This window comes from Temnothorax longispinosus, chromosome 1, assembly GCF_030848805.1.
Source record: "Temnothorax longispinosus isolate EJ_2023e chromosome 1, Tlon_JGU_v1, whole genome shotgun sequence".
In the NCBI taxonomy this organism is placed as follows: domain Eukaryota; kingdom Metazoa; phylum Arthropoda; class Insecta; order Hymenoptera; family Formicidae; genus Temnothorax; species Temnothorax longispinosus.
The window spans coordinates 26830671-26850547 of record NC_092358.1 but is presented as its reverse complement, the minus strand read 5'-3'; the positions used below and the strand labels follow the sequence as shown (position 1 = coordinate 26850547).

The following is a 19877-nucleotide window of genomic DNA, read 5'->3' as shown; positions in this document are numbered from 1 at the left end:
TATTTCCCATCATTCTCCTTTACTTTTTCCTCAGTTTGGTATATGAATGGTGGCTCAATCAATCACTTTTTTTCCTCTAATTCTAATACATTATATTGGAATTTGTTTTATTCTTATTATAAAAAAAAAAAAAAAAACGATTTGTGAAGACGTTACTTTAATCAGCGTTTTTTCTTTTTCCACCAAGGATGAAGCGTTCGTTCCTCAGGTTTATCAACAGATTAGATCAAATTAATACGGCGACTTCGAACGCGATTACATCCCTGCGTTCGCGATTCGCGAGCAAGCGCGGAGGGAGCGGGAGACGAGCAGACGAGCAGTCGACGCTCGGCTCCGTCGTGAAAAATGGCTTTGCTGGCGAGAAACATCTGCAAGGCGCTCTCCCAGGTAAATCACCGACGTTCCTCCGTCGCTCCGTGTCTCCGGAATCCCGTCGCACCTGCGAATCGCAAGAAAAGCGTATAAGTTCTATTGACTATATTATTGACCGTACGACGAATAACGTAGCCGCTCCGTCGGCGGGCACGGCGAGGAAGACGATCGCGCAATCAAGTCTTGATACCGTGATTATTTTTATCTGAGACGCATCCGCTTGTCAAAAACACAAGCTCGCTCCTCGATGCATAACGCAGATCCTCCACACCTCCCGTCGGCGCGCAAATTGGTGAACGTCGGTCGGGGCAAACACCCACGCCCGCCTGCTCACGTTATTTAATCAGAGTAGTCTTGTTATTTGTCAAAAAAAGAAAAGCGATAAATTGGCCCTGATTACGCAAGAAGGAGCCGATTGTTGATGAAAAAGCGTGGTGAACAGTACCAGATTGACTCCAGTCAATTAAGAGGATTAATCCTGTCCGGATATTCTAGATTTTCTGGAAAAAAGATTACACGTGAAACAGAAGCGTAATAAATGCTACTTTGAATTCTTTAAATAACTAATTATTCATAACATATGCATAAAATGTGATGCGTTTGTATTTTGAGTATTATATCTAAAATATATCACATTTAGATTGTATCTTGTTTATAGGGAATTGTGAACCTTGATATAATTAATAAATTATAATATTATATTTCTATCTCGCTTTTTGTGTTTGCAGGCTGCTCATAAGAGCACAGTTAGGGCGCTGCATGTAGGAACAATTAGGCAGCAAGAATCGGTGAGCGTTGCTTATTCTCCAATTGGTAATCAGGCTCATGGGTGACCCTGCTACTTCTTTTTAGACAGTCGAACAAGAAGGAAAGTTGAAATGTACCTTGATACCGGGAGACGGCGTTGGACCAGAGCTCGTGGTTGCTGTTCAAAGTGTTTTCAAAGCTGCGGATGTCCCGGTTGAATTCGAACCTTACTTCTTGTCTGAAGTGAATCCAACCCTGAGCGCACCTCTGGAGCAAGTCTCCAACAGTATCGCTAGAAACCGAGTTTGTCTAAAGGTCTAATTATGTACCTTCTAAAACTAACGATAAAATATACTCAATTTTTTCATTTGGTATATATACAGATAGGTAGTTCAGTGAGATATTTGATGTTAATATCTAAAACGTATATAATTAAAAATATAAAAATTTTTCTATCAGAGAAAGTGAACTACGAACTTTTTAAAGAGTGTGTGGCTGAAAGATAACGATAATTTTGTAACTTGATATAACTGTGCGTTGCTTTGTGCGACAGGGGATTCTAGCAACTCCGGATCACTCGATGACGGGAGAGTTGCAGACCTTGAACATGAAATTACGTAAGAGCCTGGACCTGTATTCGAATGTGGTGCACGTGAAATCCTTGCCGGGCGTCAGATCGCGTCACCAGAATGTGGACTGCGTCATCATCAGGGAACAAACGGAGGGGGAGTACTCCGCGCTCGAGCACGAATCTGTCAAAGGGGTGGTCGAGTGCTTGAAGATCGTGACTGCCACTAAGAGCCAAAGAATTGCGAAATTCGCTTTTGACTACGCCGTAAAGAATAACCGCAAGAAAGTCACGTGTGTTCACAAAGCTAACATAATGAAGCTCGGCGATGGACTTTTTCTCAGATCGTGTCAAGAAATTGCCAAAATGTACCCAAGGTACTTGGAATAACTTCCACGTCGTCTGATTATCCCTTATAAATATTTATTACGAAATTATTGCACGGTATACTTTATATTCCTATTCTCTAACGAAACAGGATTACGTTCGAGACGATGATCGTCGACAATTGCACTATGCAGATGGTCTCCAATCCACATCAGTTCGATGTCATGGTAATGCCGAATTTGTACGGAAATATTGTGGATAATCTCGCGTCCGGTCTGGTCGGCGGTGCCGGAGTCGTCGCAGGTGCCAGTTACAGCGCCGAGTGTGTCGTCTTTGAACCGGTAACATGCAAATACATTCTGATTTTGTTTATGCAAAATAAGAAATAGTTGATATTAAAAAGAATCTCTAGAACTCTTGACTTACGCCCATTTTAAAGCGCAAGTTGCTAAGATTTGTATTTTTCGAAAGGGTGCGAGGCACACGTATTCCGAGGCGGTCGGCAAGAACGTCGCGAATCCGACGGCGATGTTGCTGTGCGCGGTGAAGCTCCTGAACCACGTGAATCTCAAACGTTACGCCGAGCAGATTCGGGAAGCGTTGAACCGCGTGCTGAACGACGGAAAGGTGCTCACGAAGGATCTAGGCGGGCAAAGCTCGACGTCGGACTTCGTCGCCGCTGTGATAAACAGCCTGCGTTAACGAAAAAAAAATTGTGTGACATAGAAGGACGTAGATCTTACGTCGCGAGCTCATTTTTATCTGGACTGTGCGAAACGTAGTGCCGCACCCGTCATAGAGTATATTTAACTCACCTACGCGTCATAAAATTTGTAAAGCTGTATCATTTTAGAAAACTTTAAATGTGCAAATTTGTATTTGCAACCGTGACTTCCCGTATGTTCTGCGAACAAGGGGAAATCCAAAGTATTTTGCAATCGCTAAGTCGCAAAAATTCAATTGCGACGCGTGGACTGCATAATTAGCTGTATAATAGATCAAAATAGGCAAAATTGTATCATATCTGTGTATAATAAATTACGCTACCTTGTAGATCCTATTGAAATCACAAGTTCTCCTTATTTCGCATAATTGGAAATAACAATATAGACGAGCGTCTTTACCAGTCTTTACGTTTCATAGCAAAGTGTTAAAAGCTGTGATAAATTAGCACTGACAGTAATTAAGATATATTTTCTGATTTGTTTTATTTCTATCTTTTTTTCCTGATATCTGTGAAATAAATGACCTTATACGACAAATATAATAATTATATGAATATATAAATATGCAATATTATATAAATAAGTAATATATCAATACACAACAAAAATGTGCTATTCGCCTACAGAGTAATATTTCCAGTTATCAGAAATCCATGAAATTACGAACAATAAAGGAGCATATCGTTCAGTTACACGTGTCCATTGACAGCTTGGCATGCGATCAGCTGATCGGAGTCAATCGGAGTCTTCACCTACGTATCGCACGTATGTATGTCGCCGTAAAATCAGGAAATAACATAAAAGCGAAGTAACTCGCATTGTCAATGGATCCCAACAGTTATGCGGTGGAATTAACGCGTCAAGACATCGTTAAATATCAGCTTCAAGTGAACGCTTTAATACAGGTAAATATATAATCGTCGTGGTAAGTAGAATATAACCTAATTTCAATGTTGATCCATAGCGAGACTATGTTTGGCACTGTTGGCAGTGGCAAAAAATATATCACGAATTATATTGTAACAGGTCTAATCGATGATCGGTATTTAATAAATTACCTGTTTACCGCGAAGGACATACAGCAATGCAGTGGGCCGCTGGAGATGCTGGACGAGCTCAACGCGGAGGGCAGAGCCAAGATAGCGGTTTTGAAATCTTCCATAGAACACCTGAAATCCATCGCCGAAACCGAGACGAATGGAAAGAAAAGGGCCGAGCTGCTGTCGGACGTGGACAGTTACAAGGAGCAGTTGAACACTTCGTTGGCGGCCTTCCGCAAGGCCAACGTTGTCAGCGCGTGTGTCATCGACAAACTGGCGAGGGAGAATCTGTTCTCCATGCCGGAGGAGCGGCAAAACGCTCTCCGTAGACGGCACGACAAGCAGAGCTTGACGAACGCGTCCAGCCAAGTGACGGACAAGCTTCTCAGTATCTCCAGGCATCTGGCCGAAACGACTCAAAGAAGCGCCGACACGCTGGACAGTCTGTGTAAGTATTCTATTTCGTTGAATAGCAAGTGCCGCAATTCTACGGATCGGTTATTGTTTCAGTGACATCTTCGGACAAGGTCGGCGGCACCAAGGACGAGTTGGAGCATCAACAACAAGCTATAGCGCACTCAGGGAAGCTGTTAGGTAAATACGGTAGACGGGAGGTCACCGATAAAGCGCTGCTCGCATTGGCATTTGCCTTTTTCCTCGCCTGCGTATTTTACATCCTACAAAAAAGATTGTTCTGAGCATGTATAAATTATTTAAGATGATATCAAACTGTTGGCATAACGTAAATGCAAAATCTTGTATTATAAGGAAACTGGGGGAAATAATGTGATATATATTATATGTACTCTTCATAAGATTGAAAGAGGAAAAAGGGTGAACTTTTATAAATATTTTAATAGTTTCATGTATAAATTATTTTCATTAATCTCTTAAGGTCACTTTCATCCCATCACCAGATATTGTTAAATAAAAACAACTGGCTGTATATAAAAGCATCCTGTAAAAAAATAGAATTAATGAAGTCTCTGGGTACACATACATCTTTATATATATTTACTGCCATTAAAGTAGATCTTACTGTGCTGAATTTTAACACTAGGAGGTTTAATAACAAGACAGCTATAAATTAATTTTTAACATTTATCGATATCGATTTTAAAAATATTTGTAGCTTTTCTGTTGAAGAAAAGCCCGATAAGAGATTTCATTGAACAAGGTCCTTCTAGTGTTAAATGCGAATAATGTTATTCTTACGTAGTGGGATATTTCCGTACATTTTTACAACCGCTCATGAACTCGTCCCTTGAGATCAAGCCGTCTCTGTTCGTATCCATCTTTTCAAAGAACCTGTCCACCTGTTTGTTAACCACGGACTGGATAGTCCGCGTATTCTGCACCATCTCGTAAATCGCGGATACTATGACCAACATTTCATGTCTCGTGATACAACCATCCCCATTCAGATCGTAGAACCTGACAGGCAATAAAGGATTTGTGTATTTTGTGTATTACATTCGTCATCTTGGCCATGTTCGTGATCATTATAATTCAGCGAAGAGAATGAATCGACTTAAAAAAAATCGATCAAAGAGTCTAGTCTTAAAATTCCATTGATTCTAATTCGAAAAAATATATAGAACATTGTTTTCTAATTCCTCTATAATTAAACCTCCTCATAAAATACCGTCTACAATTTTCTCTAAATTCATTATCACGAAATCACTATATTAATAGAAACATCGAGGATGAGATAAACTCTCACCCGAATATCCAGGAAAGCTTTTGGTCCACATTGCCATTGATGATCAATGTCATGGCACCGAGAAGATCGCTGAAGCTGACGATGCCGTCGCCGTCTCGGTCGAAGCTGTTGAACACGATCTGCGCGTATCTAGCCGGATCGCCAAGCGGAAACAGTTTGGCGTATGCGGGTTTCAAGTCGCCGGACGTCGCGCATCCTCTGGGGCACAGCTGCTTGAAGGCGCGATACAGTTTACGAATTTCATCCTTCGAAAACCCGGTGCGACTGGTCAAGGCGGACAGTTGCTCGGGGAAGATGTATGATGAATGTTTATCATCCTCCTGGATGATTTCTACGAAAACGTGTTCAAGTTAGACAGTGATATTCATGCTGATTTTTTATTCACTCGAAATAATCTTGAAAATTTCAAGCTTTTAATTCTAGAACTGGAAATTTTTTACAATTATATTCCAAGAATAAACACTATAATTGTAACAAAAATTAAATTAATGGTACACTTCAGAGGATTTTTTTTTTATAATTAATGCCAAATGTGCGTTATTATTGGAAAATTGCAAATTATTCACTTTAACTTTTTGTTCTCTTTTCCTTCTTATACTTCAAAATTTTCAATAAAGAAATTAATAATTGTCATACAATCATTTAATTAAACTGATTATTTACACATTTAACAGCTATCATGAAATTATTTTTAAAAAATTATTTTAAAAAATAGATGTTTATCATTAGTTTTGTCACTAAAAAGGCACTATTAAGATTCTACTTACAAAATTACTTAATTGTACACATTACATTTTTATTATCTAATCTAATCGAGCGATTTGGCTAATTAATTGGCGATTTCTAGCGTTACAAAAACTAAACTAGGTGTACCGCTCAAATCGGATATCATTACCGGTAATTTTTTTGATGCCTTTGCTCATTTTTCTCAGGCTACGTTGCATCTTTACGGAGAGACTTGGTCGGCGAAGAGACTCGCAATTATCTTTGCCATCGATACCACCGTGATTTGACATTCGAAGGGACTCCGACGGACACGTGAGATCAGATTAAGCTTGACAGTGATCAACGCTTTTCAGCGAATGTCGAGCGAAACGAAACTGACGCATGTGGTGCAGTCGACTGCACGGAGCAGTTTTGATGAAGTCTGCAGTAGCCAAATATTTAGACGATTTACCACGGCGTGTCTGCAAATCTCCCAACAAGAAGTGACGTGCGAGCGCATATTCGCGGATGTTTTTAGGCGTGTCTGACGCCTTATCCGGCTCATCTCCAGGAATTTTTTTCCTGGATCACAGCAATAATCAGTTGATCTCTTTTAATATAAATTGTAATTACGTATGTTTATTAACGGTTCAAATTTCTAAGCGACTCTCCTTCTACATTTATTTTATATTCGAATCTTTGAATTTGCCAGATCACGATATCAGTTACGTGTTATCACTGTTACAATTAATGAGAACAAGATCAACTTGACCCGACCCGAATTTCAACGTCAGATCTGGCGGATTCGAGATGGATTCTTGGAAAAGAAGTAAAGAAAGAAGGAGATAGAAGCCGCAAACGCGCTTCTTCGAGAAAGCATTTCTTGCCAAAAATTCGCGAGAGTGAAGCGGGAGAGGTGTGGAAGCTTCCGCGGAAAGCGATTTGATCGCATATTTTCAAATGCATTGAAAACTTCCTCCACCCACAAACTAGTTTGAGTCACTAGATGAAAGCGAGTCTCTTAAATAGCTTTACATTGCACGTGCTTTCCGCGTTTATCACGTACGGCGTCGAAATTGGATAAAAGTATTCTTAAATGTAATCATATATATACATAAGTACGTACAATTTTATAATTCTACTACTTTTGTAACTCTAAATTCAATTTCGTGCGGAATGAGCTAATAAAAAATCGCTCGTCTATTGCGAGCATCTGTGTGGAAAATAGACATACTTTCTCTGCCAAACGCTATTAATAGTCGGGTGGACTGGAAACCGACTATTACGGTAATAGGAAATCGGTAGAGCAAATCGAGCCCCGTTGCTCAATGGTCCATAATTCGAGAGCTCGTCCTTTCGTGGAAGGATCCGTGATCCGTCAAGTGTAAGGACAGTCATATGCAGTTGGCGTGAAGCGATTGACCTCGTCGTTTGCAATTTACGAGTATCGTACTCGATAAATGGGCCTATCAGCTCCCAATGATTTCCTTCAAGGCAATCCGAGTTATTTGTTTACGTATAACCCAGTTCTTTTTATGCGACGTACAGCCGGTATTACGTAATTAAAGATTGATTACCAGTATCTTGTAGTCACTTTCCTGTAAGAAGTTGCGTGCAATGTGAATGAGATTGAGAAAGATTTCATGTAAGATGCGGAATAACGAACGGAAAAGTGCTGTATCCACTGCAATTGCTTACCACTGCAAGGGCTAATTTGCACCGACGTGGATTGATGCTATAATTGCACCAGGGAAATGATCTCTTTCCTTCCAAGTGGGATAATAAGCTGGAAGGAAAAACGTCGGATTACTATGTTACCCTACCCTGCATCATTGAAACATTTAAATAATGTTTATAACTACTAATTGTCATTTCTCTCAAATTCCTGTGAATTTAAAATTTCCTCTTGAATCCTTATCTCGACCAATTAAATGTAGCTTACTGTTAGATAATAAAATAATACAGGGATGATAAGCGTTTTACCTAGGAAAATATTTAAAGAAACATATCGGGGAAAAAAACCCAAGGGATCAAAGGGCAACTTGCGCTTCGGTTCGCGCGATCGGTTTCGCGGTGCGTAAAGTGTGTCAAGTTCGCCGATAAGATAATCCGGTCCTCGGTATCGGCGCAAGCAGCGTCCTTGACACGATATTCGGATGTAGAGCAACTCCCAATAAAGTTGGGCGCGAGCGCGGAAGAGTCGGGTACGCGAGGATGGAATATATCGCGCGCGCGGATCGGTCCGTGCAGGCTGCATATTATAATGTGGGTCACGCGATCCTTTTCACAATCTTCTGGAGGAAAAACGCACATCGCGAAATTCATCCGGTGCGGTGCACTTTATAATCGAGTGCACGCAACGACATGCAAGCACGTGCGCCGGTGTGGCGCGTTACGTTATGCAAAATTATTATTTTATGCAGAGTGCCGGATTTCGCGGATATACGCCTACGTTGAGCGCGGCTCCGAAAGCGCGATCCATGAATTAAACATCGAATGCTAATCCGCGGAGGAACCGTATCCGATCTCTGATACGCAATCGCGATGCGGTCAGCCATTTCTGCGTCTTCCGAGCGTCGGCATACACAGGGTTTTTCTTTCTTCCTATGCCTCAAGGAGTCACGTGAAAATATCATTATCATAGGATGCGGCATACCGGGCAAATGAGTAATTATGATGGTATCAGTATCTCATCCATCTCCCTTGTATTTCCCCGCAAACGATATTGCGTGCGCGGAATGCGCGAGTGAGGGAGCAAAAGAGTTACGAATGTTGCATATAAATCGCGGTAAACAACGATCAAAACGCGAGTGAGAAAGGGCCTTCCCCAAGTTCAGAGGCGCGCGAGCGAGTGCGTCACTTTGTCAGCACGTGCAGAATCCTAAATCGAGGAAATAATCGTGAAGAGACGGAAGACTCGCTGGAATATAAAATCTCTTCGGCAGCTCGATCGCAATCCCCTTATAGAAAAACAACGAAGGATCCAGAATCCAGTGTGATTCAAGCTTCGATCATGAGTGCAAATCGAAAACTTGGGAATCTGTAATGCAAAATATCGTAATACAGATCGTATGTTTGGATATATAAATTCGAAATGCTTAATATCTTTCAGATAGGTGATCCTGAGACATCGAAGAAAGGAATCTTAAAATGATACAAAAATCTATGATTGAAGAAACTGAAGATCGAATATCTGTCTGTGATTAAATAAAATATTAAAATTATAATATAATTAAATAATTCTGTTAATGTATTTAATTATCGATTCAATTGTGTGATTCTAATAGAATTACATATCAATTATGAATTGTAAAATCAAGATTCAGCCAGATTTTTGTGCCATTTTCTTCCCTTTAATACATGATCATAAAAGACTACTGCATATTCTTACTGAAGTCAATCGAACACGTACTCTCCCATTCACTATCCCGAGTTCCTTCATCAAAAGGCAACGCAGATTCACCATTAGCCGCGCATATATTTTTCTGAGCGGTAGGGCGGTAGGCCGGTGGCATATAAAACAGCGGTAAGCATCCAGCATCTCTCCACTGCGGTAGTGCACTTGTTACAGTTGCTTGCGATTAGATAGAAGTCAATTATTATATCCACGTTCTAACAATCGTCATTTTTACAGAGGTGATCTTAATCATTTTCCATTATTTTGTACGATTGAAAAACAGATGCAGATGACAGCGCGATTAGTAAGACGAATATTTTAGGAAAGACGTCGCGCATCGTTGTTAATTCCACAATTCAGAAAGTGTGAAAGGCGCGATAAGAAAACTTTGAGCTCGTGACGCAACGACGTTTTCATTATACGGTTTTTTGGTGCGTGAACGCGCGTTGTCCCTGTCTTTAAGCCACTTTGGTGCTTACTACCGTGAGCTGCGACACTTGTCAGTAGTGGTACAATCGGCGAGCGTTACTTCCAATAGAACTTTCATTCTTTATTTGCAGGACATTCACTTGGTGTTCTACCATAGATCCTACATCATCACGGATACCAAAGAGATCGAAGGAAACTGAATAATGTAAGAATATTAATTTCACAATATTAATTTCAATTATAATGAGAGAAACGGGCAACTTAAAAAAATCAAGTAAATTCCAAAAGAGTGTAAGTGAACGAGAAATTTTGCTCTTCTTGAACAATTTTTCCACTCTACTTTAGAAATTTATTTTCAATAAAGTTTTTTTTTTCTTTAATATAAAGATATGTATATTGTATTTTTATAAAAATATCAAGCTCGAAAGATGACTAAAAAATGTACTAATCTTTCTAGCTTTAGACATTTTTTATACTTCAGTTTAGAAATATTAAAACATAATATACTAGACGTGAATATAATGCAAAATTGAACGATCAAATTTTAACATAAGAGTCTGAAAAAAATACTCACAAAAATAGAAAATAACTTTCTTTCTCCTTCCAGATCATCACAAGGATATTATTACGAGATTATGACCGCAGTCCGCAGTTTTTAGAAGATACAGATAAAATGAAGTTAATCATCCTGCTGTTGCTGCTGGTCAATTCTGCTTTTTGTATACCTTGGCTCGATCTATGGTTCCCTCAGCAGTCCTCGTACGACACTCAAAATCGCAGATACTACGCAAACAACCCGCATCGTCAAGGTAGAGATGGTAAGGAGCGCTGGAAACAGATCTGCAGGACCATAAATCCGGATACGTACGCGTTCCCGGGACGCGTACCTTATCCCGCCGCGCCTGTCTGTCCGTGGTAAAGGAAATTTTCGGTTCAACTCTCGGATCTGTGTCGTGCCAAACGTAAGCGAGAAACGCATCGTGCGTTAAAAATATGAATTTATTGTAACAACGTAGTTTTTAGACAATATACGTCCACCGGTTACGAGTATTTCAGTCAATGTGGTTGCGTGTACGTATGTGTCCGTGTGTGACAATACTAGCAAACTAGTATACATAAATATTCGTGATTACATACAGCTACTTACGCGTTCATCGCGTAAAGTACGAAGCGAGAGATAATTGTTTCGCGCATTGCATCTTTCGTACGCGAATTTTATTATTCCTCGCTTCACGGTCCGTATTCACACGTGTGTTAAAAAAAAAGAAAATCTACGAAATTTATCGCATTGCAGAAAGTAACTTTGTATCAGAGTGAAAAAAATTTAACGGTCTATAGATAATCCAAAAAATAAAGCTAAGAGCTATAAAAAATATAGCTCATAGATTATTTTTTTGGATATTCTATGCTCGTAAGAGTGTTCCACTGTGTTGCAAAGTCATTTCGCATTGATGCAACTTTTCTTACCTTTCAGTGTTTAAATTTATAGTACGCGTATACGGACCCGCTAAATATCTACTAACTTAGATACAATTACCTCAAAGGCTTGTCTATCGATCTGTGTAACATCGACATTCTAAACTCGTCTAATACTCGGTAATAGCTCTCTTTCTGTTTTTTCTTTCTTACATATAAAAATAAGCTATGTACATCATATATGTTACATTATAATGTCAGTTTACGTTCAACTCTTTTTAAAAAAATGCACGCCCCCACAGCGCAATTGTAATCATTGGTAGTCTTAAATATCATGTATATTACATGCTCTATGTACAGTCCAGGATCACAGAGTTCGTACAGCACGGCGGTGCTGTGCGTACGTTGATGCTTGTGGCTCAAGAAAGCAATAACAGACGTCTTAACATTATCCAAGCAAATTGAACAATATAAATACAGCTTAAATTTAAATACAATTAAGAGAATTGTATTTACCTATAGTTAATGTATAAAATTATATGTAGAAATAGGGAATTTCCAATTTTTTCAAAATTATATAAACGTGAACGAATCTAGGAATAAATATATTTGATTTGTAGAGTTAGCTTTTCTCTTTTGCACAGTGATATAAGTATGATACCATCGTAACTTCCACTGAGACCTGTCGTCTCGGCGACATGTCTTGTCTTCTCTTGTATGTTTTTTAAGAATTGAAAAGACAGGAAACAACCTTTCTGGAAAAAATTAATAAACTACAAGTGTCACAAGAAATAAAAATCAAACCCAGATGATGCAAGTGAGAAATTTACTCAAAATAGATCTGTTTAGATTCAATTAAATATGGAAATAATTAATTTAGAGTTGTTGTGGAAGAATATGAAAAGTCGATTAGCAGATTACTCATATAGCGGGAAAGAGCTCGTATAAACTTTGAATAAGACAAGGTTTTTACCTTTTGCAAAATTGCAAGAAAAACTGTGCAAGCTGCAAATTATCATCTTACTAATACGGAAGCAGTGTTTATCATAACTTTCACTAAGTCCTGTCGCCAATCACGGAATTGTTAAAAAAATATGTAGTCATTTTTGCCGAAACGGAATATCATGGTATCATAATTATACCGCCATCACAATTCCTCCGCGCGACTGTCCTTAAATAAATTATACTACGATCACTGTCCGGCATTGCTGGAGAATTTACCTGAAGAATTCTAGAATAACTTATTCCTTACTTGGATCACAATAGTTTCGTTATTACTGGGGAGAAATTCCGCATTGCACTGGTAAAATCTTTTGTCGCCTGTGCGAGGAACTTTGGAATCATATTTAGGAGCGAGAAGAACAATCATTTCCAGACTTGTATCAGGCCGTCTGTGCTACCGGTGAGAATGCAGGTGTTCGACATGGCCACAGCAGAGATTGTGTCATGCTGGCCGGAGGGTGGAGTCTCGGGACCGCTATCCTCCATGTTTCTTCCTCTCGCATCACTTCCGGACAACGGATTAGAATCATCGTCCACCAATACTTCTTGCACAACGTTCGTTCCGTCTATCAAACGTAAACTGTAAACAGAGAAGCAATATCGTACATTATTATGCGAGAACACGATGAATATATATATTGAGCGACATAATTAATTTTATATTCGATCACTGACTCGTATGCCAATGAATTTGGAGTGAGGACATCGTTAGCGGCGGGCAGAGCGACATAGGATGCGGTAGGTCTATTGAAGTCCCAAAAGCGTAATCGCATATCGGTTCCGCCGGCCAGAAGGAAGCCCGAGCAATCGATGGATCCGGTGTACATGGCACATACAGTGTGGCCGGTTTGAGTACGGCTCAACGGTGGAGCATTTGATGCCCACAGAACCATCTGTCGAATATCGGTCTCCAGATTCCACATGGAGATCTCGTTGTTACCTTGCACCGCTGAGATTATCCACGAATGCTCCGTTGGATGCGTAATGACCTTTCGCACTCTGGCACCTGAAACGATGAGAAACGATAGAATGGCATCGTTAAAACGATAGAAAGTATTTTAAACTATATCATTTGTATAAAGTAATGGAAGATAACATCGGCGAGATAAGCTACCTGTTGGATGCTTGATACTTGTTATCGGCAGTTGGAACCTCAAGTCCCAACAGGTATGGATACCCGAGCTCGTGCCGAGGGTCAACCATTGCTGATGACTGTTTACGCAAAACGACGTGATGACTCCGTGCTTCAAATCGTTTTCCAAGCGCCACGTTGTGCCGGGACATCGTAGATCCCAACCTACCAGTGATCCGTACAAAGAGGCGTACACAAGAACCGATTGCGAGCCAGAATCTAGATACTGAAGATCGACAGCGCATCCTTCTTCCTGTTACATCAATCGCGAACAAAATGTCTTTAATATTCCTGTGTATCAAGTTTTTATATTACTGCAAAAATCTCTAATCACCTGGAGATCCAATTGACGAGTCCCGATCAAACTCATTTTACTGGAGTTTGGCTCAATCCGAAGTACGAATACCGTCCCGGATGTGCTCGCCGAGCTCGCTAAAGATTGCCCTTGGTCGCATACAGTTAAACCAACCAGCGGACCTCCTCTGTGCATGTACGTTTGCCTGTAAAGTGCAATATAAAAAAATAAATACTACATAACTCGAAGCTTCAAATTGAAAATGATATAACAAATTAGTTAAAATCTTCAACGTATAAGTGTTCTGGAAGAGAAAAACAATACCTAGAACGATTAGCAATATTTCGTCCCTCCATCTTACTGGCGTCCCAAATCTTGATGCATCCATCGGAGGAACTACTCGCGAACAGGTTAGTATCCGGTATTGAAACCAATCTATTCACTGCTGCTCGATGCTCGTGAAGATGCGCGACGGGAATTCCTCGGGGCCTCCAATCCTTTGGCAGTGATGTGGAGCCTTTTAGCCAATATCGATAATGAATAAAAAAGCATATAATAATCATACAGCATGATGTAATCTGTACAGAGATCCAATTTTTATTTACCAGCTTCGCAGGCGACGTTGTTAGCCCAACGTTTTGCTCTTAATATTGCTGCGTGTTGTTCTTGCTTTCGGTACGTTAATTGCCGCACTTCTAATCGGCAAGGTGCACACCTATCTGCAAAATTGTCACGATCATTTAATATTTTTCTATAATTTTATAAAACACAAAAATTACATATTATTATTTTGATATTCGCCTTAATTTCACTTACATTGTATGTAAGATCGCTCGTGAAGCGAATGATCGTTCATGAGAGAATTAATGCTGGTCATATCTGATAGGCAATGATGCGGAGATAAATGGATGTCCCCGCTGTGTATGCTCTGACTAGGGCTACCACTGCTTCCAGTCATGTCTGACATTTTAACTATAGCATGCTGTAGCAATAATATAAGAATAATTATTGCAAACAATATAATCAGCAGGACGATATAGAAAGACCTCTCAATCAACTGTCAGCTGTAATACCTGAGTGTTATCTTGAGCTGCAAACATCGTGCGCCATTCTTGATTCATCGTTGCGTATGTGCCAACGGTCTCCGATGTTCTTCGGTCCAATCTTTTGAATGGCGGGAGAGTTAAGTCTCCCTTAGTATCAGGATATAATACGACGACGTGGTGTCTTATCCTATCCTTCACTGGACTCAACTCCAACTTGCCATCTACGGACTTGATAGCATTTTGCTTCGACTCTGCGGAATTGCGATATTTGTTGATCTTCATCAAGTGAGGCTTCATGATCAGCAACTGATCCTCAACTGCCTCGGTCATCGATTCCGAAGTCAGTCGCCTAAAAAGCTAAAAAGGATCTGTTTGTGAATCTTTTTGAATTAAATCTTTGTCACACGCAATAATGAACGATGTAGTTTCGCTCAAATTTCTCTCGCTGAAGGCGCGATAAATGCAATATGCAACATTACTTTATATTTTTATTCTAAAATTTAATTTTCTTGCAATATAACAAAATTTTTTTTAAATGTTATTTTGAAAATCAGATATACGCTAATATAATAAATGTTACATACATTTCTTAAGGAGGTACTCATGTTGTTGTATTGTGGCGGTACCACACCCGTTATGACTTTTGCTCTGGCAGCCTGCTTGTGTTCAAGTACTTGGAATAATTCCTCCACATCGTTATACTTCACCACGGAATCGTATACTATTCTGGATATCGGAGGAACAAGTGCCTCGAGTAATAAAATCTCCTTTTCTATTTGGATCAATGAGTGCTTCAGATATGGTTGAAGCATTGTCTGAACTTTACATTGGACATCCACCACATTCAGAGTTCTCGCCGCCGCGGATATAAAGCCGACGGTTGCATGACGTATCCAAAGATTTGGATGAACCTATAAAAAATGGCTGTGTACATCAATAGTACTTCCAAATTCAACCAAAGTATTCTTTAATAAAAATTTAAAAAAAGTTTCTTTTCTAATTTGTTAATTTTCATCATTAAATATCTAATTTTAAAAAATTGTAAATTTTGCAAAGAAGAGAATTTGTTTTTAATAATAATTCTAAAATTTATTAAAATTTTAATAAAAATATATCCTATATCTTTAATCTTGCCGATCTTGTCAATAAGAAAATATAGTTCTGGACTTTATATAAAACCTTTCTAAAGGTTCTAATTTGAATTACTATATATATATATATCAATAATTTATCAAATATATCATAACGATGACATACCAGGAAGACCATAGTTTCTGATAATAACTGATAGAGAGCAGATTTATGTAGTAGACCCAGTTCTGTAAGTGTTGCCATGGCATTTATGGCCTTTGTGATTACAAACTCTTCAGGATCGGATAGACCTTGCTGCAGAAGCGGCATTAGTATCGGACTACTGTGCCAACCGACATATGCAGCCACACCGACTATGCATTCAAAAAAAGAGCCTCTCAGTTCCTTATCCTCTTTGTCGTTTAAGAATGTGATAACGTGACTGAGCAAAATATCATTGGCTTTCTGTTTTCCGAAAAACACGCACAATTTGTTTATTCCGTTTTCCATTAAAGTTTGTTTCACTAAATTTTGGGGATCTGTTAACAGCATGGACACAGATTGTTGAACCTACATGAGAGATAAAGATACGAGGATTATATTAGGATGATTGACAATGTTTCAGCTCTAGTTCAAATAAAAATTTCAGCGAAAATTTTGTCGTTTTACTCTTTTTCTTTTTTAAATAAAATGTAGAAGATATCTATACCATTTCGTGCAAGGTTTGTAGTTCGCTGTCGTAACTGGGCTTTGGTCCCTCCTTGTTGCCCAAGTTAGACAGATGAGCGTTTTCCAGATAACGCAAAGCAATGTGCGCCAAATACGCAATATTCTCTGCGTAAGCTGCCCTAACTATAACTGCTTCGTCTTGAGTTATATGCGCTAAACCTGGTAGAATGTACTCGGGAAATATGTTCACATCTGAAGATGGTATCGATTTCACAAGATGTAAACATTTCGTTAGAGTGTGTATCGCTGATACTCTTACTCGCGGCGCCGGATCGTGAACCAAATGGAACTAGATAAGATTTAAAAATATATGTTAGCAATAATTAACAATATAAAACATGCAGTTAATTCGTTCAAACAATTTTTCAGGGTTAGCTCAATAAATATAAATTCATATAAAATAATACTGATTTTTGTAAAAAATTTCTAAAAATTGGTATTTTAGTACTTACAATATAAGGTAATATTCTATCAAGAATTGTTTCATCAGAAACATTTTCAGCCAGCTCTAATAATATCTCTAAACTGTGCAACTTGGATTGCGAATGATGCAATCCTCTTATGCAAGATGTAACGAGTTGAGTTATGATAACGAGTCCTTCTAGAGTTTCACTCGAGGTAGAGATTGATTTCTTGGACTCTGCATCGCACGTTTGTTTACAATCTTCGGACGATTTATTCTCCGGTTCCGTATCCACTTGAATATCACTGCCAACATCTTGGACAGTACTTTTCATGTCAGTTTGATTTAAATCGGTCTTATCAGAACTTTGATCGCTGTCGACTTCCACCATCGTATTTTCTTCGCTGTGGCCAGAATCGTCCTTAATCGATTCCACATTAATCTCGTATTGACCAGATTTCGCGGTTTCCGCGGGTTTCGTCTCGCTCGTTTTCATTCGTTCACTTTCGTCCGTCTTTAGTATACTTATAATATTGCCAATGTCCTTCTTCAACCGCGTTATCTTCTCGTCCGGTGATAAAATCGGAGCAGCGGAGAAAATGAGCATGTAAGACTGCAGGAAGGAATAAAAGTATTCCGGGAAGATGGTGCCGCGAGTTTGAGACAGATAGATCTCTGCGCTCTTCCTATTCGTTGGATTTCTCTCTAGCATTGACCTAAGCAGCTCGCGTATTCCTGGGTCGTCTATACTGTCCAAGTGCTTACTCACAGAATATTCGTTGTTCCTGTACGCTGAATATATTATCACCACATTAATAGAACTCACGTGTTAAAGCCGGATTTTACTTTTATTTTACTTCATATTCATTTTTTTATTCGACAAAAAAAAACAGAACTAAAAATATTATATACCTACCCAAGAGTTGTGAAAAATCGAACGGTGGGTGACCTTCGTTATACAATTCTGTTAAAGCACAGCCTGCGGAAAAAATATCCATCATGGGATGCAGATCGCCTGTCTTAACTTCTTGTTCTGGTAACAGCAACGTATTACTCAATTCTGAAGACAGTGTTTTCACAAATCGTTCGGGCGCTATGTAGCACGTCCTGAAAATATATTAAATTGAGATTGCTTTATCAAAATAAAAAGGAGAAAGAGGATGGCTTTAGCGAAGATTTTACCTTCTCCTAGAAGTATCAAAAAAGTATGAAAAATCCGCGGGATTGTCTTCTGGTAAATATGTCGGTTTAAAACTGGCAAAATCTGTGAGTAACACCCAGTTCCAACTGGTTATCATAATATTTTCCAATTTTATGTCACCATGGCAAACACCAAACTGTAGGAAAAGGAAAACAATTATTTTTAAAAATTATAATCAGAAATGATACATTTTTTTACTTAAATAAACAAAAAGTTATAGACAACAATTAAAATAAGCTACTTCAGTCAAAATAGGTAACTTGAATAATTCTCTTTGCAGCGTGCTATTTTGAACAGATATCTTCTTTTTTTTTAACATTTCGAGGCCACATAGGGTGGCGACCACCCCAACAAAAATTCAGGGCCCGATATTTTTAAGATAAAAAAAGGTATAGCCTCGGGGAGGGTTAAATGATTCACATATGTCACTGTACCTTATGGGCTTGATTAAGAGCGTACAATACTTGGAAAGTGATCCACTTTTTCTCAATGCTGGTTAAAAATGGCCTAGTGCTGATCCTGTCATAAAGAGAATATTTGACATATTCCCGCATTATTGAGCCAGCTTTTTCTGTGAGCTGATCCAAGCATACAATTAATTCTAGTCGTGCTCTAAATAAGCTATACACAATTGAACAATGTTCCTATGTTGAGATACCTACAATCATTCGTTGAAACGGTAGGCAGTTGACAGCCGAGGCTAACTTCGACCTGATCTCCTCCAGCTTGTCCTTATAGGTAGATAATGGCAATGTTGGGTCATGAATTGCGAACACTTTTACAACTATCAGCCCCTCCAGACTGCGGGCCCGAGCCACTTTGAAGAATCTAGTACTTCCTAAACTGCGGACGACGAAGAATTTTGTAAATCAACAGCTTGAAACCCGCGATAATATTATATTCATAATTATAACTTATTCTAAATGATATTCCCAAGTTTTTTATAAATGTTATAGACTTTTTTACGTGTACATATGTCAATTATTGATCTGTTATTCATAATATTCTTCTCAATACTATATAATCGTGCGAGAATCAGTCGAAAGGAAACCTCGCACAGTCACCTAAATATGACGTATTACTCTGCTAATATTACTTGCAAGTGTAGGAAATATCATGAAGAATTAACATGTTTTTATCCGTCAAATACCACTCGAACACGCGGCTTGACAGGTACTCTTGACAGTGTTCAACTTGGCAGAGTACGTATAAACACGCGTAAAGGTGGAGTGACTCGATTTGAGTTACTTACTTCACGTCGAATAATAAATCACTGTGATCTGTCAAATAGTGCTCTACCGGAAATATTTGGCTGGGCGCGATGCCCACTAATTGATTGCCCATTTTTGCTATCAAGACGAGGGGTTCAGATAAAAGCGATACGCTCACTCGCGTCGTCCATTTTTCCCGATTTTTTTTTTGCACGTTACGAACGCAGTGCGGCCAACCGCGATCCAACGTGCACCTAGGGTTCTTTACGTTCGAATTATTTTTACGCAGGCATGCCTGCCGCGCAGCTATTTGAATTTGGAGCACACTGTATCTGTAA

General features: G+C 39.1%; 4 protein-coding genes across 6 annotated transcripts; 2 read left to right on the top strand and 2 right to left on the bottom strand.

Moving 5' to 3' along the window:
• Window positions 1-238: 238 nt before the first annotated feature.
• On the top strand, window positions 239-3074 carry Idh3b (isocitrate dehydrogenase [NAD] subunit beta, mitochondrial). The gene is made up of 6 exons (XM_071793466.1): window positions 239-387; window positions 1101-1160; window positions 1225-1434; window positions 1673-2064; window positions 2166-2355; window positions 2486-3074. Exons 1-6 carry the CDS (start codon window positions 346-348, stop codon window positions 2714-2716), a joined length of 1125 nt encoding a protein of 374 aa, XP_071649567.1. The 5' UTR covers window positions 239-345; the 3' UTR covers window positions 2717-3074.
• Window positions 3075-3452: 378 nt separating this feature from the next.
• Window positions 3453-4778, top strand: Sec20 (vesicle transport protein Sec20). Its single transcript, XM_071793492.1, has 3 exons — window positions 3453-3644; window positions 3813-4227; window positions 4290-4778. Exons 1-3 carry the CDS (start codon window positions 3564-3566, stop codon window positions 4475-4477), a joined length of 684 nt encoding a protein of 227 aa, XP_071649593.1. The 5' UTR covers window positions 3453-3563; the 3' UTR covers window positions 4478-4778.
• On the bottom strand, window positions 4478-8855 carry LOC139821993 (neuronal calcium sensor 1-like). The gene is made up of 6 exons (XM_071793477.1): window positions 7906-8855; window positions 7442-7805; window positions 6398-6789; window positions 5503-5833; window positions 5015-5213; window positions 4478-4737 (listed from the first exon to the last, which is right to left on the bottom strand). Exons 3-6 carry the CDS (start codon window positions 6516-6518, stop codon window positions 4690-4692), a joined length of 699 nt encoding a protein of 232 aa, XP_071649578.1. The 5' UTR covers window positions 6519-6789; window positions 7442-7805; window positions 7906-8855; the 3' UTR covers window positions 4478-4689.
• A 2159-nt stretch (window positions 8856-11014) lies between these two features.
• Vps15 (vacuolar protein sorting 15) lies at window positions 11015-19753 on the bottom strand. Of its 3 annotated transcripts, XM_071793388.1 has the most exons (17): window positions 19581-19750; window positions 18991-19171; window positions 18763-18906; window positions 18310-18464; window positions 18044-18234; window positions 17177-17919; window positions 16705-17013; window positions 16182-16565; window positions 15509-15835; window positions 14952-15281; window positions 14695-14860; window positions 14484-14597; window positions 14203-14395; window positions 13918-14083; window positions 13566-13836; window positions 13127-13457; window positions 11015-13031 (listed from the first exon to the last, which is right to left on the bottom strand). In XM_071793388.1, exons 1-17 carry the CDS (start codon window positions 19670-19672, stop codon window positions 12815-12817), a joined length of 4314 nt encoding a protein of 1437 aa, XP_071649489.1. In that variant the 5' UTR covers window positions 19673-19750; the 3' UTR covers window positions 11015-12814. The 3 variants fall into 3 exon arrangements, with proteins under 3 accessions (XP_071649489.1, XP_071649493.1, XP_071649502.1); XM_071793392.1 differs by lacking the exon at window positions 19581-19750 and having other exon boundaries at window positions 18763-18847; window positions 18991-19127; XM_071793401.1 differs by lacking the exons at window positions 11015-13031; window positions 13127-13457; window positions 13566-13836; window positions 13918-14083 and having other exon boundaries at window positions 14269-14410; window positions 14485-14597; window positions 19581-19753.
• Between the last annotated feature and the right edge of the window lie 124 nt (window positions 19754-19877).